Raw genomic sequence first — 27,366 nt, 5'->3', positions numbered from 1 at the left:
TTAAATGGATAGCTTAATTTAATTTTCTTTTTCAATTTGAATCCAGGTGCACGTACACTGCATGTCAATGCAATTATATATTAAGAAGCAAATGGATGATTTGAGATTAATAGACCTGCTGATTGGTACACCAAGAGTGGTGGTCGGAAAGCCTCTACATTTTTGTGCTGCTGTCAGTATTAACAAAAATTCCACCAGTGCGAGCCTTCAATGGGCTTTGTGCGGATAAGGAGTGTCAAGAGGGTCGCGTACTTAATTAATGCTACAGAGAGCTGATTAAAATTAGCCTTACTTAAATTAACTAAGTTTTGTGGTGCTTACAAAAGTGATCTTAAGCACTTAAAAAAATACACACACATTCACTCTTGAGGTTTATGTGGATTTGCATGAAATTTACAGATTTTATATGCCACTATAGTATTAAAATAGATTGTTTTTTTTTAATTTATTTATTTATTTATTTGCTTTTTTAGAGTATAACAGGTAAGTGTGAACAATACAAATAGTAACAACATTAACTCAAGAAACAAAAGAAGGGGGGAAACCACCCTACAAGATAACACAGCCTAAAAGAAAAATAAAGGGGTAATTTTCTTTTTGTCTGATAATGTCATATACATATTTATTGTAACACAGTTAAGTGAGGTTAAGATGCAAGCATAAAGAAGGAATCATAATTAGGCAGTCTATTACCTAGGAAGGAAAGATCATTAGGCCAATGTGTCATCTCTGAAGCAAGCCCAGAAGGGCCATTGTGCATCTGTGAGTCTATTAGCACATTGTCCACATGTAGCAAAAGTCAGACGCAGCCACCCACCCCCCAAAGGTGGTCTTCACTGAAATCCCTCTAGCCAATCTATATTGCTCCGTTAATCGCTCCATTAGTGTGACGTGCCACACTCTTTTCCACTAGTCCTCTATTGTGGGTGGTACTTGAGAGCACCAGTGGAGTGCTATTACCATTTTGGCCACTGCCATGAGGAAGTAAAGCAGTTCTTTATGTATAATCCCTTGAAATTGGGCAGAGATGATTGATAATAGCGCAAGTCCAGGGTCAGGTGGAATTATTTGGATAAGCATGGCACAAGCTTCTTGAAAGACCCTACCCCAAAATGCTATCATTACCTGACATATCCAACACATGTGGTTGTACATTCCCCTGTCCTCCAGCAGTTAGGTGAAAGTCGTGGATTGATCCTAATTTTACTGGAGTAATATGCCATTGGAGGATCACTTTCATTAGAGACTCCCTGACTTGAGCTGATACTGTGTGGAGCGGGTGTCTTTTCCATAGCCCGTCCCATTGTGCACCATCGATTTGCCTGTTCAAGTCAGCCTTCCATAACTCCTTTAGGGTTGCCGTGGCCCCATATATTCCTGAAGCTAGTCCTTTATATATAATTGATATCATGCCTTTTAAATTGCCCCAATGTTAACACATATACTTTCATAAAATGTTAATTGCCTTGGCGATCCCTGGACCGTCATAATGTGTCTACAAAATGCTTAAATTTGTATTAGTTGTGCCCAAGACAGCAGAACTTTACCAAGTTTTATGCGCAGTTGCTCTACAGTCAATGGGGTCCCATTATTGAACAAGTCCAGTACCCAATAAAGACCTTTGCTTTCCCACGCCCTGAATTGGTTATACTTAGTTGAGTCCTTAAAGGGTGGATGATCTAGAAAGAGAATAAAGGAAAGATTCTCCTGGAGCCAGCAGTTTCACCCATCGTTCCCAGGCCACTAATGTGACCCTATAATATGGATTTACCATGGCTTGTAAATTGGCCCGGGTGATTTTTAAGAATGAGAGAGCCCTACCGGACACTTGTGTTTGAGGTACCTCCTGTCGTACCCAAGCTACCTCATAGTTATTATTATTATTATTATTATTATTTATTAAATTTATATACCGCCCGACTAGCGATAGCTCTCTGGGCGGTGAACATAAAATAGTATAAAAATACAATGAATAACAAAATAATATTAAAATACAATCAACAATACAATAAACATTATTAAAATTAGATCAATGTAACTTAAAATGCTTCAGAGAATAGGAAGGTTTTGACCTGGCGCCGGAAGGAAAGCAGAGTCGGCGCCAGGCGTACTTCCTCAGGGAGACTGTTCCATAGTTCGGGGGCCACCACTGAGAAGGCCCTAGATCTTGTCATCACCCTCCGGGCCTCCCTGTGAGTTGGAACCCGGAGGAGGGCCTTCGTAGCAGAACGTAGTGCACGGGGCGGTTCATATCGGAAGAGGCGTTCCGCAAGGTATCGTGGTCCCGCACCGTATAAGGCTTTATAGGTTAATACCAACACTTTGAATCTAGCCCGGAAACATATTGGCAACCAGTGCAAGCTGGCCAGAACAGGTGTTATATGCTCGGACCGCTTGGTCCTTGTCAGCAATCTGGCCGCCGCATTTTGCACTAGTTGTAGCTTCCGAACTGTCTTCAAAGGTAGCCCTACGTAAAGCGCATTACAGTAATCCAAACGTGAGGTTACCAGAGCATGTACCACTGATGTAAGGTCCTCTTTACTCAAATAGGGACGTAGCTGGGCTACCAACCGAAGTTGGTAAAATGCATTCCTAACCACCGAGGCTACTTGAGCCTCAAGTGAGAGGGCACTTACCTGTATCAGTTGTTTTAACAGGCATGCATCAAAATACAATTGTAGCGATGGAACCCCCAAACCTCCCTCTATCAGAGGCCTGTGCAAGGTGGATTTGTTTACCTGGGCCCTTTTTTGTCATTAATAAAACAATTTAACAATTTTTGCCATGAATGCAATTCTTTGGGGAAGATTACCACAGGGAGTGTTTGAAATAAAAACAAAAACTTGAGTAAGACTGTCATCTTAATGGCTGCTATCCTGCCTAGTCATGAGAGATTGAGTTTAGACCACTTTCTCAAATCTGCCTTGCAAGGGTTTAAGATTGCGCTTCTTTAGCTGTAGAAGATCCTTCAGAAGCCCCACTCCCAGGTAGGTGATACTACTGGGCTGTAGATGTAAGTCATTGTCAGAGGCCAATTTCTGCTGTGCCTGAAGCTGGGTTGATAGACACAGTAAAGCACACTTACCGTAGTTCATTTCTAGACCTGAAATCACAAAAAAATCTTTTAGTATTATTTTGAGCAAATAAATTAATTGTGTGTGACTCATCTCCTACCTCCATCCCCTGGACAGAAATGTTCTGATGAATTCTTTCAGCCAAGTTTTCCATGGCTAATAAAAGGGGTGAAAGAGGACAACCCTGGCATGTGCCTCTTCTTACAGGGAAAGGAAATGAGTCCACTCCATTAATCTGAACCACAGCTTCAGCACTGGAGTAAATACATTTTATCACATTCATAAACCTATCCCTAAAACAACAATAGTGGAGGACCCCAAGTACAAAAGGCCATTGAATCCTATCAAACGCCTTATAGATATCTAGAGAGACCAGCGCTATAGGCTCCCCACCAGCCTTGCTGTGATGCATCACATTCAGAGTTCTATGAATTGAGTCCGCTATCTGCCACCTGGGTATAAAACCCTCTTGGTCTTTTGCTACATACTGCCCTATCACTTTTCCCAACCGCTTCGCCAGTATCAAAGAGAGGATTTTAGCATCCTGATTAATAAGTGTGATAGAGTGGTATGAATCAAATTTATTAGGATCCCTTCCTGGCTTACCTAGAACTACCAATCCGGAGGTCCTCCATGAGGGTGACATGGCAACGCCTTCCATAATACCATTAAAAAGGGAAGTCAGAATGGGGGCCAGAGACTCACAAAAGGCTTTGTAAAATTCCCCTCTGAAGCCATCCATCCCTGGTGCTTTACCATTTTTCAGCTTCTTAATGACCCCTAGCACATCTTCCTTAGTGATGTGCCTATCTAACTGCTCGATGTGATCTTCACTTAACTTTTTAAGAGCAGTATGACACAGATAGTCCATTACATTGATTGAACCGGTGTCATCTGAGTCATATAGGTGTGTATAATACTCAGTGAATGCTTTGAGAATTGCCTTAGAGGTATAGCATGAGGAGCCTGGTGTATCAACCACATGTGCCCCTCTGTTGTGTTCTTTTTTCTTTTTCAGATGTCTGGCTAGCAACCTAGAGTTTTTATCCCCAAACTCATAATAACCGACTAGTGTGCACCATTGTGGTACTGATATAGTCTATGTCAAGCTCTGCTAGTTCTGTTCATTTTCTCACCAACTTGCAGAGTATGCGCAGGCCCCTATATTTTTATGAGATCTCTCCACATCTTGATTTTCAGCCAGTAGCTTACACTTAAACTCCAACTTGGTACGCTTGAGCATTGCTGCCTCCATTATACATTGCCCCCTGATGACTGATTTGAAAGCATCCCAAATTATCACTGGATCCAACTCTGGTGATGCATTTTCTCCAAAGTAATAGGTTATATTTTCCTGTAGCCAGTCTTTTATATCCTTCCTCAGTAGCAAGCTGGGGGGAAGTCGTCATGTGAAAGAGCCATGAGCCTCTGTTGCAAGTCGTATAGTAGCCATAACAGGTGCATGGTCTGACACGGTAATCAACCCTATTTGAACATCAGTTGTGCAATCTCAAACATCAGACGAGAGTAGTAGGTGATCAATCCTTGAGTACGATGAATGTCTTGCCGAGAAGAACATGTGTGGTATGTGGGTGTCTGCCATGTCAAGCATCTACTAGATTAAACTCTGAGAGCAAATAAGACAGCTGTGTAGACTCCTGGGATCGATGTGCTGAGGGACTGCTTTTCATTCGTGACACTGTTTAAATCTCCACCTAGAATGACATATCCTTGTTTAAATCCCTCTAGTGCTCCCAACACTTCTTTAAAAAATGACTCTTGCTCCACTTTGCGGGCATAGATAGAACCTAGTGACACGTATGCATCTTCCAGCTTGCCTTTCACAAAACATAACAGCCCTTAGAGTCATTTAAGGAGTCTTCAATTGCAATAGGGCATTTTTGAGCAAACTTGATAGAGACCCCTCTTGCTTTTGAGGTCCCAAAAGAGTAAAACTGTTGTAAACCTCCCAGAGAGCTTCGGCTATGGGGCGGTATACAATACAATAAATAAAACTGTTCTCCTAGCCAATGTTTCCGGATGATAATTTGTTTAGCAGGCCTCTGGTCCATCTCCTGCAAAAATATTTTTTTGTCTCCTGCAAAAATATGATATCCGAATCTTCACTTTTGAACAGTGCTGCTATTCTGGGCTGCTTCATCATACTGTCCAAGCTTTTAACATTCATTGTTAATATTTTGAGATCACGTGTCATCAGTGGTTCGTGTAACTGGGGAGTCACCCAACTGTGTCCAAAATGACATAGAAGCATACTATCAGACTGAAGAAATCTACCTAAAAATAGGGGTATAAATTCCCAACAATGAAACTAAAGCTTCTCATGTTTGCAAGCAGGAAACGATCCTTGTAAAACTATGTCCAGGGCAAGCTTGCTTTGGGAACTGTAGGAGCTGGCTGTGCAGGGTGAGATGTCATGACACTCCTGCCACCGATCCCACAACAGGAGTATGGCAGTCATCTGAGTTAGAACTTTAAATGGACAAAATTGATAAAATAGCATAGAGTTGAGCAATAGAATAGAATCAGCATAACTAAAGACAGTGAGAGTCTATATCAGTGAAGGCCGAATCAGAATCACTGACAGATGTTGCACGTAGCATAAGCTGCTTTCCACCTTTTAGATAGCCGCCATCTTGAGTGTGATGTTCCTTGAACTTTTCTTTTCTCTGAGGGGCTGCCAAAGCAGAGCTCCCCGCACCACCTGCCTCTTCTGGTTCTTGGGACATGGAGTTGTCAGGAATATTAATTTGCAGTGCTTTCAAAAGATTTTTTTGCTTCCACTAAGGAAGCCGCTGTCAAGGACTTGTCTTTATGCCATACCACCAGTTGAATGGGAATCCCCAGTGATACATAATGCCTTCTTGCCATAGTACTTCTGTAATGGGTTTAAAATTACTCTTTCTTGTTAGTGTCTCCGCACGTAAATCTTGGTATTCTTGTATCTTGGCTTCCCCATAGCGCAGTGATCTAAATTTCCTCCTTGATATACAGTTTGTCAAAACAAATAATCAGATATCTGCCCTTGCCGCCATTTTGGGCTTTAGGCCCTGAGGCCTAAAAATCTGCTCTATATTGTGCGGAGCAAGATTGGATGCTATCTGTAGATCCCCAAACGATTGCATTATAAAATCTCTAGGATTGGCCCTTTCCTCTCCTCCCAGGACCCCTCTAAGGCGTGTATGCTGTTTGCGAATTTTATTTTCCTGGTCTTCCAGGTGCAACTGCAGATCTCTGGTGGCCCATTTTAACTTTGCAATCTGTGAGTCATTATGCACGGTCAAATCCAGTGCCTCACTGGCAGTTTTAGCTACATCTGAGAACTGTTCCTGAAGAGTTAATTTGCGATCAATTGAGCCTAAAGATGTCTGCATATCAGTTGCTAAGTCTTTGCTAAGCATCTAAAAGTGAGTTATATCAGTATCCTGTGACAGGGTTCTGGTCAATTTTGTGCCTTGGGCTTACCACACACCATTTCTGAGCTTTCGCCACCAGACCCTGCTGAGTCTTCCTCTAGTTCTAAAATGCTGGGTTTCAGAGCGCCTTGCTGCCTCTTGCCCAAAGCCAATTGCATCCCTGACTCTGTGTCAGCACTTTAAAAGAAGAGTGCCTCATCCAGAATAATGAGCTTAATTATCCTGTACAGGATCGGGAGAGGAAAGACTACACAGCCATCTTGCTCAACGGCAAGCCACACCCCCTAGAACGGCTGTTTTTTGTAACATGTTTCTATTTTCTGGTCCTCCACTCCTGCTTCCTTCTCTTCTATATATGGCAGAAAGGAGGGGGGAAATAACACTTCACTTTGACATCAGTACCAAGATGACAAATAATGCTCATAAAAACAAAAATCTGTTTTTCCCAAAGCTGTCCAGGAGAAAGGGAGACTTACTATCACTTAAGTAACAGGAGCCAGCCATCTGCCAAAGACGTAGAAGGGCAGGTGGGGGATAATAGCCACCAAGGTTTCAATTGGAGGAGGAGGAAGGAGTTCCCAGGAAGGCAAATGTTTTGTTCTCTTCTATGCTAAAATTTGGATAGTGCCAAATTGTTGGACATTCTCCTTCCCTCTCCCACCGTTTCTCCTCTTTAAGTTTGTAGATCCATCCAAACTACTGTTGTGTATGTTTCCCCCAACTGGGCTTTCAGTTATTCTCTACTGAGCATAGCTTGCCTGTTTCATCATGCTGTCCCCCATGTGATCTGATACATATGATATGATGCAGTCCTCTTCCTTGTGTTTAGAAGTAAAAGGAATAGAAATTATAAAGCCACTAAATTTGCCAAATGAGGACCTTATCTTAGTTAAGAGGCACTAAACCATGATATTAATTTTTTAATTACTAAATATAAGATGATTCAGCATGCAGAATGCTGTTTTTCATCATATGGAAGTAAATGAATGAGCCATCAAAATATGGTTTTGCTGTTCATTATTTTATTCAGACAGCATTAATTGCAGTGATTTTCTTCGAGTGTCTCTAAAAGTTTATTTATGCTCTTAATAAGATGAGCAGCTGTAGTGATATTGGCTGCCAGAACTGCAGCCTTTTTTCTGCTTTTTTTTTTAGGCACATTCTAGTGGGGCAATAAGGTAATATGAATATAAAGTCAAAGTGAACATGATCCTGTTTCAACAGATGGAACCTGAGCTTGCTTACACATGCACTCCATACTCTTTCTCTCTCACACATACATACACAGTTTCTCTATCAAAACAGTACTGTCGTTCTCAGTTGAAACCCCACAGACAATGATATAGAAAGGATTATGTCTTTCCCATAACATTCATCTAAGCTTGTAACAATCTGAATTATATTGCAGTTGCTGTTATTTCTATGTCTTGTAGAAGCAGAGAATTGTAATGGACAAAATAGTTATCTAGTACTGGTCAAAAGTAGGACCTGCCACCTACTGGTTCTTTCCATTCAAGAAATTAGTATAGATAATTGAGAACAGAGATGACAGCAAGGAACAGGGTATGTGCATGGTACCTGCAGACAGTGCAAGGTAGTGATCCAAGCAACATGCTACATGTGAAGGCAGAAACAAATTGGTCACTAGGCAGTCTGACACTTGGAGAAGGAGGGGCTTTTCCACCTCTCCAAAAAGTCAAGACAGAGCAAAATTCATTCACAACCTAGGATTACCCAGGGGCTGATTTTACACCATATCACAGTCAGTGACTTGGACCTATATGTTTTGCTCACTGAATAGAAGCAGCTTCTGTTCATGAAAATACCCCTTTGCTCATAAAAAGTAGGTGGAACTTTCCATCTATGAATGGAGTGAAAACTTCAAATTCTAGGCCTGTGAGCTTAAGCACTTTGTGTTTTAAGGGGAGCGGGAGCATGTATATGTTATGCTAGGCCCTGATCTGACCCTGGGTGTCTTTTCCTCCGCCAGAGACCTAGAGCTAGGTGATCCTGGAGAGTAAATGAAGTTTCCCAACTCCAACACTGATTAGGAAGTCCTTACCATCCAGGGGAGACCTCACCAGGCTTATCTGCAGGGGTTGCTTAGGAAGGCCCCTCAGGGTGGGTCCCAATTCACCTGTGGCAAAAGAACCCCTTTGAAGTCAAGAAGAGGAACCTCAGCTGTCTCCCAGCTTTAGAGGATGTAGATACCATAAAGACCAGGCTGAGGTGGTTACCCTGCAAAGGAGCATACGCCTAACAGCCCAAAGTAATAGTCACAAGTAAGGAGCTCAAAAGTAAATAAAGTGCTCCTAGAAAGCAGGATTTAAGTGCTGAAGCTCATCTTGACAGGGTCTGGGAGAGCAGAGTATATATGCCCTCAGCTGAGGTCTGGAAGGAACAATACATTTTTTTTTAGCTCCCAGTCTCTTGCAAACCCTGTTACCTATTCTGCCCTACCTTTTGACTGACCTTGTGCTGCTGACCTCTTGGATTTTTGTGCTTTGACCCCAGCTACATTGGGATTCTGCTTTTCATGCTCCCTGGTTCCTGACTGATTCCATTGTGCTTCTCACCGGAGTCTGCTGTTGGCCTCATTGTGTGTGTGTAGGATTGGGGGAGGGGCTCGCAACCTCTGCCCCAAGAACTGAGTCCTAACCCAGTCAGAGCCAGATAGTATGCACTGAAATACATGAATATGATGCCCTGGCAGAGTGCCTGTTTCCCAGAAATGTAGACTAAGCCTAAGCACTCAGTTGTTATCTCTCAAAATATGACTGAAAGCAAATACACACTATGTTGTAGTGTGTCTTTTGTGTGCTTATTCGTCAGTGTAGAATACCTTTTAAAAATGTCCTACTGAGGAGAGAGAAATGACTGTAGAAGAGGCATCATTGTTCATTATTTAAGTACACTTCTGTATTAAAGCTTCTGTCTCAGTACACACTAATGTTGAAGGCAGAGCAATTATATTACACAGCAGTATGTAACATAGTCTAAATACCATTTGTTTAATCTGTTATCCAGGGATATAGTCCCTTGTTTAAGCTGAGGGCATCATTGAAAAATGTACCCCTTTTCGGTAGTACAGTGTTGATACTGTGCATGTAAACAATGAATTAAAATGCAAGCCACATCAGTCTTAAGATTCACTGGAATCATAAGAGCAAAAAAAACAATATATGCCCAATTCAAGGGAGTTGAGCGATAGGGAAACTAAGGGATTAGTATTTAAAATTCTCCCAAAAGACTAGAGTTAAACAGAAAAATGAAAGCTATAGATACATCATTTTATGATTTCTGTTTTGAATGGTATAAAGGCCTGTGGGAAGGCAGGGTATTTATATGTGGCTGCAGCCTACCAGTTAATGATTTTAATTGCCTTGTTATTTAATCAAGTGGAATAGTAATGCCTCTTTTGACAGTGAGTTTCTTTAGTAGCCCAGCTGAAGTTCCCACTATTTGGAATGTTAGAGTAGTCTTATTCCATTGTGGAATCAAGTGCTTTTCTTTTTAATATTTTTTTGTGTTGCTTAGTAGTAACAAGAAAACGTTGCCACCTTTGAAATGTTAACCTCCTGACTGAATATATTCTCGAGCACATTCAATTTTATTGAAAAATTCTTGGCATTTTCATGTTTGCACATTTTGTAATGGTCCAGGTGTAACTGTTTTTGGCTTTTTGCTTGCTATGATACAGACTCACTAAGTGTTATTTTTGCTAAAACGCACACAAAATCTACATCCTCTAGCCTACTCAGCAATATTTACTAGCAAATGCTGACTGGAGAACTCTTGCTATGAAGGCTTAATTTCACTGCAAAATGTACCAGAGTATGTTTTCTAGTGTGTTGTCAAAGTATTTGCATAAATCTCTAAGTTGGATTCTGATTTGTGTGTAAAAGAAAGAGGTAAAAGCAATGGCCTCTCTACACAATAAGTTGAAGGATCAGGGGTGGGGTTTGCACAGTAAGCGTGCATTCTTCTGATGTGGGTATATTTCACTGTCCAAGAATTTAACTGTCTTTAAAAAAAATTCTGATAAAAATGTAATACCTAAATAACATGGGGTAATATTAAATACTAGTCGTACTCAGAGTAGACCTATTGAAGTTAACAGACAGTGTGTCTGCTCTGAGTAGGACTTAGCTGAATACAACCTAATGTCTCCAGCAGTTGTGTTGACAAACAATTGTCGTTATGATCACTTACTGCCTTATTCCTTATGTCAGTAATGATGAATACCTCATTCCCTCTTTCAACCACCACACAATTTTGTGATCCTCTTTTATTTACAGACTTTTAGTACAGAAGTGCCCCTGTTTTCACGTTTTTACATTAAACAGCATCAAAAAGTTAAGCCACCATATTGAGAGAGCAGAAACCAGACCCTTAGGAAACATTCCTCAGGTTTGTCTGTCTGGACAAATTCATCTCCTCAGCTCATTGCCTTGTCACAGTTACGAAGAAAAAAAGTTTGCTGACAGACTGGTCAATTTTTGTATGCATCATGTTATTTAACTGGGCTTCATCGCTGCTTGATAAGCACCTAAAATGTAATGTATCTGAATATGAGTATGCACGTGGGAAATGGTGACATTCATGCTCCCTTTCTACTATACACATCATTGCCCTAGAACAGTGGTTCTCAAACTTTTTTGGTTCGCGGTGCACTGTAAAATATACAAAAAATTTCTGGCACACCTGTACAAAATTAAAAATATATTAATATATTTTAAACTATGAATAAAAATAAACTATAGAAAACAATTACTTACCCTATACAAATGGGGTTTCTTCTCATTTTTAAAATATACTTTCATAATATTTGAGGCACATCTAGCGACCTCTTAGGGCAGTGTGCCTGGGCACACCATTTGAGAATCACTGCCCTAGAATAAAGAAAAATGGTTAAATTAGGAAGTGGTACATGTATGAACTAGCATATTTGTCCTAGCCTAAAAGGTAAAAATATTTTCTTCATGTAATCTTTCTCTTAGTAATCCCTATGTGGTGTTCTTTATTTCTGGATATCTGTGCTCTGTACATTTTAAAAACACATCTGGAAAATTAATATGCAGTGTGCATTTCATAAAATGTGCATGTAAGCAACTCTGCATTTGGGTGTGCCAGATACTTGTGCCTTCTTTAAAAAGATTAATACAAAAACACCAGTTTGTCCATTTAACTTGTAATTTGAATTTATTTGGTACTAGTTACGTAAGTGTGCCATGAAATTCTCATTCCGTCTCATATAAACAAATGTATGGTGGAGTTTATACTAGCATGTGCACACACAGAGACACACAAATTCCCTCCAGATGTTCTTTACTGTGAATTCATGATTATTTGTGGTCATGATGGTATCTGGGTGATTATATATGTTCCCGCTTTCAGTGGTGTTTGTACATGCAAAAGTTTCAGGGTGAACATACTGATTCATTTCCAATCAGTACACATCCTGTAACAAATGTTTCTGTTTATTATTTTCCCCCATAGTGCATATATTTTCCACCGTAGTGCATGAGGGTCCCTCCAGACAGCAATAATGCAATTATATTGGGGAAGCATTGCAGAACAACTAGCAAAGCCAGTACGGTATAATGATTAGGGTGTTGGACTATGACCTGGGAGACCAGGGTTCGAATCCCCACTCAGCCAGGGAGCTCACAGGGTGACCTTTGGTCAGTCACTGCCTCTTGGTCTAACCTGCCTCACAGGATTGTTGTGAGGGTCAAATGGAGAGGGGAGAACCATGTACACTACTTTGACCTCCTTGAAGGAAAGGTGGGGTGTAAATGTAGCAAATAAATAAATAATAAAGCAGAATGGTGTATGGATGGTCCAGTATAAATCCACTACCAATGCACTATTGACATGACATGTTGTAGAATATACCTGCAAAAAGGAAAAAAAAGAACAGTCTGGAGGGGCACACACTCACATTAGACTAGCACCCTGGCTTTTAAAAAAGATTACAGCAAATGAGATTAGAAATCATGTTTAATCCCAGAGATGCTTGTAAGGCTGTGTAGAAAAAAATAGAAACAGGGTTAACTGTCACTAGGCTTATCTTCTATTTCTGGAGAGTGCTTTATTATATAAATTGTAGCTTTAGGAAAATGCAAAGTGAGACTGTTAAGTAAATTGACTAATATAGTTGAGGAAAAAAGCAAACCACTTATGAAACAAGTAAAAAAATCAGGCTAGCACAGGCAACAAAATTAACCAAGCCTTAGGAATCAGAAACAAATTCCCCTTACTGTGACTAATTTTAAAAATCAACCTTTTAAAAAAAGTTCACCTCTAAAATATCAATTTAAGAATGGTAAAGGAAATATTGATATTTCCTTCAAAATACAAATATTTCCTTTAAAAATAGCAATATTAATATTGATATTTTTTCAGAGCAGGAAAAAGAAACACAGATCATAAAAGCAGTGGCTAGTGGATAATGAATGAACTCAAATTGATGCCAGCATGTTAGGTCAATGGAATGCTTTCGAACTGGCACCAGGCAACGGATCCTATCCTTAACCAGAACAGAAAAGTAGGAAGGTATGAGTGCATGATCCAACAATCTGCTCTTGATCTCTAATCTCTACATCTCTGCAGGGTCATAGATAGCTTCTTACACTGAATAAATATTTTTGTTTGCTGGTGATACTATAGTGAGTCACAGGACTAGCACCACAAAAGTTTCTGAAAGCAAATGCACCCCAGTATGTTAGGTGAGCAGCTAAAGAAGTGGATGGGTATAAGGAATAATTGTAAATGAGGCTTAACCAAGTGTGATAGAACAATGAGAATAAGGGTCCTCTAAACTGTTTTCTTAAGAGGCTGCACTGAGCCTTACCAAGTTGAACACTGGATGACTGATTACAATTTGTTGCATTTCTGTCCTCTCTGTATTCTATTAGAAGTCAGCATATTGTTTGCTTTAAAAATATCTAAAAGTTAATGGTCTTGACATTCCATAAGTATTTGCTCCTAAACTGTGGAGGAAGCAGTGGGTATTGAAGTTAAATAAATAATATGCTTATTATGGGGGTTGACTGCTCAATTCCCAATAAACATTGCTACATTGGATTACTTACAGAGCAATCCTAAAATGGGGGAAGGGAAATGACGTAGCCAATTTGCTGCCACATCCCAAGCCCTGCTGAGCCGTGACAGCCAGGACAGAGGGAGGGGCAATGTTTTCTTCATCACTACGCCAGCTCCAGGAGAAATGGGTGGCTTAAATCCAGTGCATCCATGGCCAACTCTGTTCTGTCCCACACCCCATTTGGGGTTCTACCCTGGCTACCGCTCGTATAGCTTTCCACCCACCATGCATTCCATGGGTGGAATAGTAATAGTAATAGAGCTCCCCACCTCCACTGGTGGAAGCTGTTGTTGCAGGCACATCCACAGTATTCTAATCTTCTCCAGTTGTGTAGATCAGGGTGTTACGATTGCTCTCTTAGGTCCCACTAGACTCCACTGTATCCAAAGATCATGGTCCCTTTCCAGAAGCATTTTATTATCTGAAATAAACAAGTGGAAAAGAAAGATACAGAGGACTAAGGGAAATGATCACAATTGCTGAAATGTTACGAGTTTGGTCTACTTCTGAGGGAAATTTATTTTCTTTTGTCACCATTTTGAAGACTTTCAGGGACATTTAGAAGGATTTTGAAACAATGGAAACAAAAAAAGCCAAAAAAAAAAAGCCAAAAATACTGAAACCCCAAAACCAAAGGAAACTCCCATATTTTTATATTTTATTTAGGTTTCTTTCCCAGTTTATTTCGAAGAGCTTGTGGCAAGTAGTGATGGGTGGATCCCTACCTCCCCCACCCTCATTTTCATTTTGGAATCTGTTTATTCCATTATTAATCAAATTGGCCCTCATTGCACTCCAGATGAGATTATCAGGTGTGTAAAAGGATCTCTTCTCCCTCTCACCTGTTAAGTTCCAAACTGGCTCCTGGCTGCTGCTATGGGCATCAATAGGTCTGAGGAAAACTACATTCCCTAGGACTACTAGCTTCTAGGGCCAGGGCCAGATTGGGCCCTTTCTAAGGGCCCTTTCAGCTCAGAGGAGCCCCTCAAGCACCCCTCCTTAAATGGGAGGGCTTCCGTTCCATGATCACACCCCACTTACTTCTCCCATCAGTATGAATGCCGTGTGTACTCTGTGCACATGCCTGCCATCACCCAAGATGGCAGCATTGGCTTCCCTAAGGGGCTGACGCCGACACTGCCATCTTGATTGATGGCAGGCATGCGCACATCTTTCATACAGCACAAAAGGTAGGTAGGGCACGTGGGCAGGCTTATTAGTCCCGTGCTGCCTGTATGGGGGGATGTTAAGCTATGGCACCTCAGGCCTGGGGCAGGCTGGTGCCCAAGGGCCTAGTCATGCCTGATGCCAGCCCTGTCCAGGGCAGTGCTTCATGGGAAAGAGGGAGAAGGAGAGACTTCCTTTTCCTCTGGCAGCAGCCAGGCAAACAGGTGGGATGAAGAGAGAAATGTGTTTCCAGGCTGGCAGCTGAGAGAGGACAAATGGTTTTGGTATCTTACATGTGAGTGGAAGGGAGTGGGGAAGTTTTCCTATGGCTTGGTTTAAAATCTGAGCTGGGGAAAAAGTCAACGCTCCGAAGGCTTGTCTGGTGTTTAATGTAAGCATTTCAAGTTACAGAGGTTTTCTGAGTTAAATGGTATAAACTTTAGCAACATCTCTAGTGGCAAAATATGCTATACCTTTATCTCATTTTAACATCCTCAAATGTTCTGCAAGGTAGTAGTAATCGAGCAACTGACTGGTGAGCTTCATGACTGAATAGGGATTTGAACTTTGATCTCCCATGTGGAAACCCAACATGCTGTCTACAAGTTCACAGAGGTTGCAGACTAATCTGAACCACTAAAAAGGAAGGAGGGGGTTATTTGTCTGGATTGCAACTGATTTGAAGTCTCTATTCTTGTGCAAAACATCCTTTGTGCTTCCATTTTTATATATATTCACTAATAGGCAAAAAACCCTTGCCGTTTAAGAATGTACCTATAGCCCACAGATATTTCTATCAAACTTTAAACAGCAGGAAAATTGGGCAGCTATAGTGAATGCACCAGGGGAGCAGTTTGATAGAAATATCTGTGGGCTATAGGTACATTCTTAAACTGCAAGGTTTTTTGCCTATTGAATTTCTCTGCTTTGTAATCTGGGAGGTAAGAGATGGGATCCTGTGCAAGTTTACTGAGAATGTATTGATCATTTGCAAGCTTATTGAGTTCAGTGCAATTTACTCCCATGCAATCATGCTTAGGATAAGTGAAACTGACCGTGGGGGGAGGAGGGATGGCTGGAGTGGGCAGGGGAGGAAGAGGAAGGGAGAAGAGAGGGGAAGGAGAAGAAAAGCAGGTCTGATCATTTGCATGCTTATTGGGTTCAATGGGATTTACCCCTATGCAATCACGGTTAGGATAGGTAAAACTGACCGAGGGGGGAGGAGGAGGGGAAGGAAGAGGGGAGTGGAAGGGGAGGGGCAAAGGAAAGGGGGGAGGAAAGGGGCAAAAGGGAGGTGATAGAAGGGAGGAGGAGGAGGAGGGGAGGACAGGTTTGATCATTTGCATGCTTATTGAATTCAATGGGATTTACTCCTGTGCAATCATGTTTAGGATAGGTGAAACTGACCTGGAGGAGGGAGGGGAGGGGATTGGAAGGGGATGGGGGAGGGGGAAGGGGAGGGAAGGGCAAGAGGATAGTATAGGAGGGAGGAGGGGAGGAGAGGTTTGATCATTTGCATGCTTTTTTGGTGCAATGGGATTTATTCCTGTGCAGTCATGCTTAGGATAGGTGAAACTGACCTGGGGAAGGGGCAGGGAGGGAGGGGGAGAAGATTGGGTGGGTGAGCACTGGGCAGAGGGGAAACCCCTTTCCTTTCCAAAAGGAAAACATTGTGAGCAGTATCATTCTTTTTCAGGGGTTTCCTCACCTTTTCATTCTACAGCAAATTCTACCCAAATTTAAGCTGTCCCTGGCTATACTAACACCAGGCCTTTATTTTACTTTAGACAGTCATGGTTTCCCGCAAAGAATCCTGGGAAGTGTAGTTTGTGAAGGGTCCTGAGAGTTGTTAGGAGAGTCCTATTCCCAATAGAGCTCCAGTGGCCAGAGGGGTTCAACAGTCAATCCCTTCAGGGGATTGTAGCTCTGTTAGGGTAATAGGGCATCTCCTAGCAACTCTCAGCACCCTTTACAAGGTAAACTTCCCAGGATTCTTTGGGGAAGCCATGACTGCCTAAAGTGAAATAAAGGTTTGGCATGAGTATGGCCCCCTGATTAGCCAAGCCAAGAATCTGTGAGTCTGGGAGCTCATCTACACAGAGTTTTACTGTGTGTCTGGTGCTACTTGCATATCCTCTTAATTCCCATCATGACGTTACTGGCAAACAGAAGCTATCACACAGTTTTCCCCCTGTAAATCCATACTAACCCAATCCTCTGATAATCCGAAAAGGGAAGAAGAAAAAGTCTTCACTCCGTATCTCTAGGGCTTGCAGATGCTTTGCTCTGATGCTTTTAGGTGGCTGTGTCAATCATTGCCCTCTCTACGCCCACTCCCTCCTCCTCACTTCATTCATTTCTCTTCCTGTAGGCTGAAGAGAAATTTCCACTGCTGTCGCTTGTTCTGCAAGGCTTTTTTATGTTGCTGCAAATGGTGCCTTTATTCCCCCCCCTAACTTGTGCACAACAGCATAACACTGCTCAAACAAAGATTTGTATTTTAACTATATTGTACCAGTGAAAATACAAACAATTGCACTTCCAGGTTGTTGTTTTTTAAAATGAAACTTACTGGTAGAACAAACTGAGCATGCTCGGTTGCCAGGTAACCAGAGGGAGTGCAAATGTTAAATTAGAGGGTGTGGTCTTTAGGAAACTGCGTGATTGATGCTTCCCCTCAAGTGTGACTAGAAAGCACCATGTTTGCAGCTGGCATTGAGCCCTTACTGTGGATGGTGCAAACAGAAAATGTAGGTAAAAACAGTGTCTTTAGCACAAAGGATGCTCCCATGTGGATAAGCCCTGGCTTTTAGAACACTGACAGTTGGTTCTTAATTATCATGCCTGTGCTTATCATTGACTCTAATGCTAAATTTCTTAAATTAATTAAAGATTGGTCAGGCTTTTTTTTAACTTTTAAACTGCAGAAGATGAAGGTCAACGTAATAGGATTACCGGTACTCTGTGAACATGGCTGATTTTTAATTAATTTCAACAAATTAAGGGAACACAGACAGAAGAAAGTCCAATGGGTCTGTTTTTTCCCTCTCTCTTTTTACACTTTGAACTCTCAATTCTCTCTGACTTTTTTGTGTATCGCCATGAAAATTGAGAGTGTTGTTAAGCACACCTTTCTGAGTTCAGGGCTATAGGTTTTGTTGTAAAATGAGCTTATGGGGAGCATCAGAATGGCATGGGGGTATTTTAATTTAACATTGTGGAATGCAAAAAATCGATGTTGGATTTTATGGCTGTATAATACATGAACACATGCATACTCATTGACGCACAGGCTTCTCTGAATTGAGGCCATTACATTCAAAGTAGGTGCTATTCAGTAGAGAAATGCAACTAAGGAGACTAGTGACATGCTTTCTGACATACCCGCTTTCAGTGGATACTTTCAGAGAGGGCTGACCTGGTAGATTGGAATTTGAGTATGATTCAAAAGCTGTTCTGCTGTATAAAGGATCTCAACTAGTTGTCACCCCTTGATTATCAGTTTTTAAAAATTGTATTTTTACTCTATAGTGAATGCTGCAGAATTATGTTGCATCCCATTATCTATTCTCTTGGTTATGCTGTCATTGTTGCTTACATAAATTTCTCTCAGAAATGGGGGGGGGGGAGAGGGGAGAACAGCCTTTCCCAACATATACAGAACCAAGTGTGTAGATTTAATATATGCAGCTTTTAAATCATCCTCTTTAAAGTGTGCAATATTTATAACCACTTTGCAGTCCCTGAATATCTGCTTTCTTGTCACAGCAAATTAAATACAAGCAGTTCCAAAGGCAGTATGATGGTAAAAAGGTAAAGGTGTCTCCGCACTTGTAGTGCGAGTCGTTTCCGACTCTTAGGGTGACGTCTTGCGACGTTTACTAGGCAGACCATATATATGGGGTGGGATTGCCAGTTCCGTCCCTGGCCTTTCTTTACCCCCCAGCATATGCCGGGTACTCATTTTACCGACCACGGATGGATGGAAGGCTGAGTGGACCTCGACCCCTTTTACCAGAGATTTGACTTCCTCCTTCCTTTGGAATCAAAGTCCGGCCGTGAGCAGAGCTTCGGCTGCGTTACCACCACTTACCACTCTGCGCCACGGAGGATCTTAGTATGATGGTAGACCCACAATAAAGGCCAATTCAATATTTAGACAGCTTTAGGCTACTGAGATTCTGCCAGCTTCCACACTTGCCAGCAAGCCTTGTTTGTGTACATCATGAAAGCTGCTGTTTATGTACTTGAAACATTAGTGCTGACCTGAAACGCTTATAAGGCTCCTCCGTGAGGGCACCTTTTAAATGTGCAAGTATGCCTGTTGCAGTACTTCGAAATGTAGCATTGCTACCCAGTGCCTCTTGTAAATCAGTGCTGTGTTACTGATAATGGATTTTTGTAGATACAAATATACACCATATTGGTTCCTTGCTCTTACCTCCCCGCTTGTTTTGGGTTTTTCCCCCTCCTGGATTTTTTGCCATGAGTTTTTAAGAACAAGCAGCTGTCTGTGATACTGTGTCAACAAGACCAATAGAGTTCTGCATGCAATATCCTCTGGGGGAAGACATGCATAGCAGATGTCTGGAATGCTACACTTTTGGAGGTCTGAAAACCTTGACTCAGCTGGAGAGAAAAATGTACCATGGAGTGTTCTGAGTCAGTGAAATTTCTTTTATTTTGCCTAAGCTACATTGCAAGAAGTACTGGTTTAAAACATATTAGTGGTACTTAGGCCACACTCTGCTTGTTTTGTAGTTCTCCCACCTAGTGGGTGGGTTAGGTAACTTCCATGATTTTTGTTACTATTTTGTGATAAATCCAGAAAGAGATAGTAACCAAACATCTTAATTGGGAGGAACTAAAATCACAAAGCAGACTAGCTTGTACAGGTACTACGCACTTGCTCTACTTTAAGCTGTTTAATAGATCATTATTACTGCAGCTAGCCATGGCAAACAGAAAGTGTTATCCAAGTCGCATTTTTAATATCTGAGTTTAACAAATTTTCCACAGAATATTCTGGGTGGGATGTGTGTGCTCTGGATAGCCAATGGGTTAACTAGCACTATTTTAACATAGCAAAAGTAAGCTTATTAGCCATCATCTTTGTTAATTCTTCTATAAACTCTGCGTTTTGAAATTATATAAAATCTACATTATGAAAAAATTTAAAATGCTCTGGATGAGTGGCAGACTGTGTGCATTGGCAAATGCAAATTAACTTGAGAGACTGCAAGACCTTTGAATGAGGGATATTATTGAAAATGGAGGGCAGGACTATTAAATTTTTAAAATTCCGCAGACTTCCCATTATCTGAACATAGATAATGTAGATCTCTACAGTACTTTTAAATTACTAACTGGTCTCTCCCAGGAGATACTGACTTTACATGGACAATATTCCTATTTCATTTGACAACATTTAACATTCTTCCAAGTTCCATATTCCTTTTCATTGTTGAAAAAGTACATGCTTATTGCCTTCATGATTTAAAAAACTGCTTGACATCATGTGAACTATGCCTGGTGACAGCTCAGAATTCAGAGGAGGAATAGTCTGAGACTGAATTCAAACTAGAAGCTATTCAGTATTCATTTTAAATCTTGCTGTATGGCAAAACCATATTCTGTAGTCTCCAACTACAATAGTTAAGGCCAGTATTGCTCCCTCTTCACAGCAGTGCTGAAATATCAGAAAACAGATGTGTTGTATTTGGCTGTGTGGCTAGAGACCGTAGCTGGCTTCCCTATGTTGTTACAGGAGCCATGACACAGCATACACTTTTAAATAACTACTTCTCACTCCTCATCGAAACCCACCTAGAGACTCTAGTACTTGAGGGATGGTGTCTTGTAGAGTTCTGTGAGTTTCTGCTGTGTTTACTGTTTTCGTACTTCTGTTACATACTTGGGCTAAACTCCACGCCCTTCTCCAATATTTCAATCTTTTATTAGTACTATTTCATATTTATGTGGTTCCAACAGTGGTGACTTTGTCCTCATTGAACTAAACCTTTATATTGAGTTTCTCTGAAAAACTTTGAAGCAGAATAAAGGACTTTGTAATTGTCATAATTCATTCTGATTGCAGAGTAAAATCAGCCTAGATTATAGAAATGTTGTGAAATTGGTGGGATTAAGTATCCATTGAAAATTTAGCTGCATCCTTGAGTTTATTAAACATAAATGCAATTAGCAGAGACCTCATTGCTCTTTAAGTCATTTGTTAGAAGTGATGTTTAGATCATCCAGTAATATGAAGTATGCAAGCAGCAACAGAGCAGGCGGTTTTAATGATTGAAAGTAGCTTCACTGCTGACTTAATGAAAAATTAACTACCACAGTGTGGTATTTATGGACATCAGAGCTGTCGAGTTATCTGACTGCACTTGAGGGGATTGGGACAACAGCAGTGCTGATGGTAATGCTGGCAATTTCTCTGTTTTCTTTCCTTTTTTGCAGGTCACTGCCAGGGGATTTGGTCCATTGTTACAGTTTGCCTATACTGCTAAGCTGTTACTCAGCAGAGAAAACATACAAGAGGTCATCCACTGTGCAGAGTTCCTGCGCATGCACAACCTGGAGGATTCCTGCTTCAGCTTCCTTCAAACCCAGCTGCTGAACAATGAAGATGGCCTGTTTCTGTGCAAAAAGGACACCACCTATCAGCGGATGCATGAAGATGAGAACTCCGACGGAGAAGAGGAAGAGACAATGGAGTCAGAAACTTCCAAGATCTCTTGCCCAAGGGAGAGAACGCACCCAGAACCCTTTAACTTTGAATCTGCCAGTTTGGGAGCTGACAAAGAGGAAGGGATGCAGCCCGACTCTGATATATTGAGTGATGACAAGGATAGTTCGGACAAAGAAGCAGTAACACGGTACCCCAGATATAAGAAATACCAGATGGCTTGTACCAAGAATGTCTACAACACATCACACATTAGTACCTCAGGTTTTGCAAGCACATTCAGTGAAGAAAGTTCTGGCAATAGCCTCAAGCCAGAGCTTGCTGTAGGGCAAATTAAAAGTGAGCCTAGGAGTGAGGAGAATGATGACGAAAACATCACGCTTTGCCTCTCTGGAGATGAGCCTGACATCAGGGATAAAGAGGGGGATGTTGAAATGGACCGAAAGCAGCCAAGTCCCACTGGAGCTGACAGGTCTAAAAGCGTTCCCTCCCCTTCCTGCCTAAGGTCTTTCTTCAACCGAACAAAAACCGTAGACTTAGTTGGCTTCCCCAGTACTTCCCAACAGCACTTTGCCAGGAGTCCAGCATGCCCTTTTGATAAGGGGACAACTCAGGGTGACCACAAAACTGATTATGTCCCTTTCACAGGGAATTATGGACTCTCCCAAGCTGTTCAGAAGGATGCTTCCAATTTTACAGTGGGATCGCCTCTCAGGGGTCCTGGCTTTGTTGAAGGTCTCTGTAAGCAAGAAGGGGAGGTGGACAGGAGGAGTGTTATATTCTCTTCAAATGTTTGTGACCAAGTAAACACTTCGGTGCATTCATATTCTGGCATGAACAGCTTGGAGAAAGATCTCACCGAGACTGTGCCAAAAGGTCTGTGGGCAGGAAGTAGCCAGTCCCTTCCCACTTGCCAGACCTATTCTCACATTGGACAGGCAGCTGATCTCTTACCAGGACGGATGCGGCCTAACACCAGCTGCCCAGTGCCAATAAAAGTTTGCCCTCGCTCTCCTCCACTAGAAACCAGAACAAGGACCTCCAGCTCATGCTCCTCCTACTCATATGCGGAGGATGGCAGTGGTGGTTCTCCATGTAGCCTCCCTCTGTGTGAGTTTTCATCTTCCCCCTGTTCCCAAGGAGCTCGATTCCTGACCACTGAGCATCAGGAGCCGAGCATGATGGGAGATGGAATGTACAACCAAGTCAGACCCCAGATAAAATGTGAGCCATCCTATGGAACAAACTCTAGCGATGAGTCTGGATCGTTCTCTGAAGCAGACAGTGAGTCATGTCCTGTGCAAGACAGAGGACATGAGGTAGGGATTTGTGATAAGTAAATCTGTTAACGCTTCTTGTGACCAATTCAGTAAGCCTGTTGTTATCTTAAATGGCCGTCTTTGTATATAAAGGCAGAGAATAGCCTTTGTTGTTGTTACGTGCTTTAAAAGTCAATTACGACTTATGGCGACCGTATGAATCAGCGACCTCCAATAGCATCTGTCATGAACCACCCTGTTCAGATCTTGTAAGTTCAGGTCTGTGGCTTCCTTTATGGAATCAATCCATCTCTTGTTTGGCCTTCCTCTTTTTCTACCCCCTTCTGTTTTTCCCAGCATTATTGTCTTTTCTAGTGAATCATGTCTTCTCTTTATGTGTCCAAAGTATAACCTCAGTTTCATCGTTTTAGCTTCTAGTGGAGAATAGCCTATTTTATCCCATTTTTTGTTGACTCTGCAGTCAGGCTAATAGGGGGAAAAAACAGAAAATATGTGTGGGCCAATGAAGAGCCATGATATAAAAAGGTTCAGTGCAGACCATAAGTTTCATGATCTCTTAACCATGGTTAGCTCTTGCATCAGGATTTTTGCTAACTGTAGTTAGCTGAAACTACAGTTTCTAGTCTGTTTGGTTGCAAACTGCTGCATGGTGCTAACTGTAGTTAGCAAACATGTTGGGAAGAATGTGATGGCAACCTTTGCTAGCTCCAAAATTGAATTGGAGAGGGCAATACCCATGCAGAAGAAGGATGAGGTGCAGAGATTGTGTTCAAGTCCAGGAGCATCCCACAATCTAACCATGGCTGTGTTGATTGCAACCATTGTTTGGTGTTTATTAAACTGTGCCTGGTATGAGTATTTTGCAGTAGAGATAGACCAGTTAAAGAGAAGGAAAAGATGGACAGCAAATAAGCAAAGTGACATATCCATGTTCACACAGCACAATCAGAACAAGAATCCAGATCTCTAGAGAGTTAATTTATATATTATCAAGCCATGCTATCTTGAATCCCATCTTTTTTCCTAGCCCAAAGCCATATGACCCTCCAACAACTAACTGATTATGCTTGTCATCAGAAACATCACTGCTGCTGCATTCAGTAGAAAGCTTTTATAGGCACTTAAGAGCAAACAGTCTCACAGTAGGAAAAGCTGAGCTGTGGTCTGAAAGGAAAGCTGTGAGAGACACATACGCAATACAGATATATAGGCACAGACTTTCAGCCAATCTGCTATTGTTCTTATCAGTGGAAAACACAGGGCCCTCCCAAACAGTTGACTGAGGAATAAACACACAGTGATTGCTCTTTTGTTGTGAGCCATCAAGATAGCCTCTCTCAGGGAAGTTATTTGGTTTCAAAAATGGTGTAGTGGTTAAGGTGTTGGACTATGACCTGGGAGACCAGGGTTCGAATCCCCACATAGCCATGAAGCTCACTGGGTGACCTTGGGCCAGTCACTGCCTCTCAGCCTCATGAAAACCCTATTCATAGGGTCACCATAAGTCAGAATTGACTTGAAGGCAGCAAATTTACATTTTACTTTTAAGCGGCTATAGTTTGTTGGATTCTTTTGAGTGCTGTGTGAAAAATATTTTGAGCAGGCACCTGTCACCGTGGCTGAGATCCAAAAAAACCTGTGTTACTAGTTCCATATGCCCAAAGCCACTTTGGGTTTCTCCAGTAGCAGAAAACTGCCCTCACCACCATACTTCATGGCAAACTACTTTTGAAACTGATTAGGCTTTATTGAGCAATTTAATTTTCTTACGTAACTCATTTAGGGTGCAATCCTATACCTACTTACCTATTAGAAATGAATAGAATTGCCCTGTAAGAGGGTGATGACTCTCCTGCACCACCATTCAGCAGCACAGATGCAACCCTTAGAAAGAGAAAGAAAAAAACACTTCAAAGCCTGCCGCCTGCCTCACAGCAATGTTTCATTATTTTGAGAATCCTTTTCCGGAACTATTTTCTCCTGAGCGTGAATGCACCTACCTCATGGAAAAACAGGCTATCCTCTCTCTGACTCCTCCCCCCTCACTGCATTATGAGTGGACAGAATATTACACTGTTGCTACTGTATCAGGGTTAGCATGAGAATTACAATAAAGAAGAGGACTAGTGTGAGTTCCTTTTTTAAATTTTTTGGGGAAGTCCGCACAACTTTTTAATCTAGAAACTTCATCTTGTGCCATTGCTACTTTTCAGAGAGCTTTTGTGTGTGTGTCCAGACACTGCATGTTGATAAAAACATGAGTCTAATTTGTGCCAGATGTGCTTCTGTTGCAGACAAAATTGCTTTAAGTATTCCTATTTTGAAATCGGAAATATTGGCGTTAATGCATGTACGTATACATTTCCTGAAAAAGCAGAATGACTGAGCATAAGAGAGAGTGAGGAGCACTCCTGATGTGTGATCAACTACTCCACTTCTCCCCTCCCCTTTGATCATCTGCTTCATGGAAGGCAACAAGAATTTCTCCATGTGATTACCTCCTTTACAATTTCTCATAGTGCAGATTAGGAGGGATAGAGGGATGAAAACAGAACTCCAAATACTCATGTTGGTACTACTCTTTTTAAAAAGGTAAAGGTGTCCCCCCCCCACTTGTAGTGCGAGTCATTTCCAACTCTTAGGGTGACGTTTTGCAACGATGCAGACCGTATATATGGGGTGGGTTTGCCAGTTCCTTTCTTTACCCCCAAGCATGTGCTGGGTACTCATTTTACCGACCACAGATGGATGGAAGGCTGAGTGGACCTCAATCCCTTTTACCAGTGATTCAACTTCCTCCTTCCGTTGGAATCGAACTCCGGCCGTGAGCAGAGCTTCGGCTGCGTTACCACCGCTTACCACTCTGCGCCACGGAGGATCTTAGTATGATGGTAGACCCACAGAAGGTCTTATCAAGATAGCATTTGAAAACAAGCTATTTATTGGAAATGTTCTCTAGTTGTCTCTTGTCCTTTTCCATCTGGTATCTTAATTTCTCCTTATATATATCCTCATGCTCCAGATTTCATGAAAACTGAAAACCTGCGTTGGAAGCTTTTGTTGTTTCATCAACAAAGCTGCCAACAAATGTGTTATGTATAGATCCTAGCAACAGTATAATCTTTTAACCATTACTGCAGGACAGAGAAAAAGCTGTAATATCATTTTTTTTAAATGGACACCTCCTGAATTTTGAACTCTTTCTTCATTAATGGATTGGGTGCCAGAGTAGTATTAGTACTCAGAAAACTTTGTCCCAATGTTTGAGCACAGCGACCCTGTGTGAATTGGAATGCTGTTAAAATAGGTGAAAGGTTTTATTTTTGCTTCTATTTTTTTCCTTTTGTTGAAGAGCTCTGTGCTATAGAAGTATGTAAACTATACCAATGGTTAGGTAGGGCCTGAAGGAGATTTTTGTAAATGTTTTTGTTGTCCAGGTTGTATGGAAAAGAGAGGAACAGTAAGATTATACTTCCTCAAATTGTTTTTAATGGATTGAACTGTAAGATCAGACAGAGACAGGACTGATTCAGTGCTGCTATGTTATCAGGCCACCCAAATCTGGTAAAAGTATTGGCATGTGGTCACAGTCAGCTCCATCAGAAGATAATGTGAAATGGCATCTAAGCAGCAGAGTATGGTCACCTTTATTTTTACTGTTGCGGAGGGGGTCTCTGTCTCAGGTACCACAATGTTTTTGGCAAGTGCTGCATATTGTTTAACATAGTTAGGAAGTTAATACATTTTTTCTTCCTGTTACTTTTATCACCCTTTGAAGGATACAAAGGAAGAATAAAATGTTTAACGCAGAAAAGGAAAATGTTGTTAGCTTCAGATTCAGCAATCAAGCTTCTTATATGTACGAACAGTGACTTTTCTTTAAAAAAGGATAAATAGTGCAGTCTTTGAGAAGTAGTTAGCTTATAAATTTATAAAGAATAGGAATGCATCTCCTTTCAGTAGTAATCTGCTTTCTTTCTCTCCCCCCTCCCCAAAATCATATTTTTTAAAACAATACAACTGGTTTGCTCTTTTGTCTTCTTGTCATATTCCCCTTGGACTGTTACAAGTAAAATCTAAACTTAATACATCTTAGAAGCAAATACTTTCTAGACAAGATTAAAGAAAGGCAGAAAGCATAAGTAGACTGTTTTTCAAGAACTGTTAATATCCAGGGGAATTGCATCCATCTTGTCTTTCATTTAAGAGCTTATCTCTAAATGGTGTTGGTACATTCCTTTTCAAAAGAAATCTTTCTCAAAGGTAATGCTGTGAAACAATTCAGTTGGCCTGCTGAGAATGTTGAAGACCAATCAGGAACTCATGAATGACAGTCCAAAAGTATTTGTGTCAAATTGCATTACAAATAGCTCTCTCTCTCTCTCTCTCTCTCTCTCTCTCTCTCTCTCTCTCTCTCTCTCTCTCTGTGTGTGTGTGTGTGTGTGTGTTGTGTTGTGTTGTGTTGTGTTGTGTTGTGTTGTGTGTCAAGGACTTGATCTTCAGAATACCTCAGCTAATATTAGCAGAACTACACAAACCTAAACCTGTACCTAATATTTAAGAGAACAATTAGTGTTCTCTTAATGTAATCCAACATTAATGCATG

At 41.3% G+C, this 27,366-nt stretch overlaps 1 protein-coding gene across 13 annotated transcripts in view; it reads left to right on the top strand.

The window, feature by feature from the left end:
- The window catches only part of BACH2 (BTB domain and CNC homolog 2), a 244,345-nt gene that overhangs the window by 195,776 nt on the left and 21,203 nt on the right, over nucleotides 1–27,366 (top strand). For all 13 annotated transcript variants that reach the window (XM_061623347.1, XM_061623336.1, XM_061623337.1 and 10 more), the window contains one exon: nucleotides 21,252–22,799. In XM_061623347.1, coding sequence (XP_061479331.1) covers nucleotides 21,252–22,799 — 1,548 coding nt within the window. The remainder of the gene's footprint in view (nucleotides 1–21,251; nucleotides 22,800–27,366) is intronic.

This window comes from Rhineura floridana, chromosome 4 (genome assembly GCF_030035675.1).
Source record: "Rhineura floridana isolate rRhiFlo1 chromosome 4, rRhiFlo1.hap2, whole genome shotgun sequence".
Taxonomy (NCBI): Eukaryota; Metazoa; Chordata; class Lepidosauria; order Squamata; family Rhineuridae; genus Rhineura; species Rhineura floridana.
This window is presented reverse-complemented; position numbering and strand designations above follow the sequence as displayed.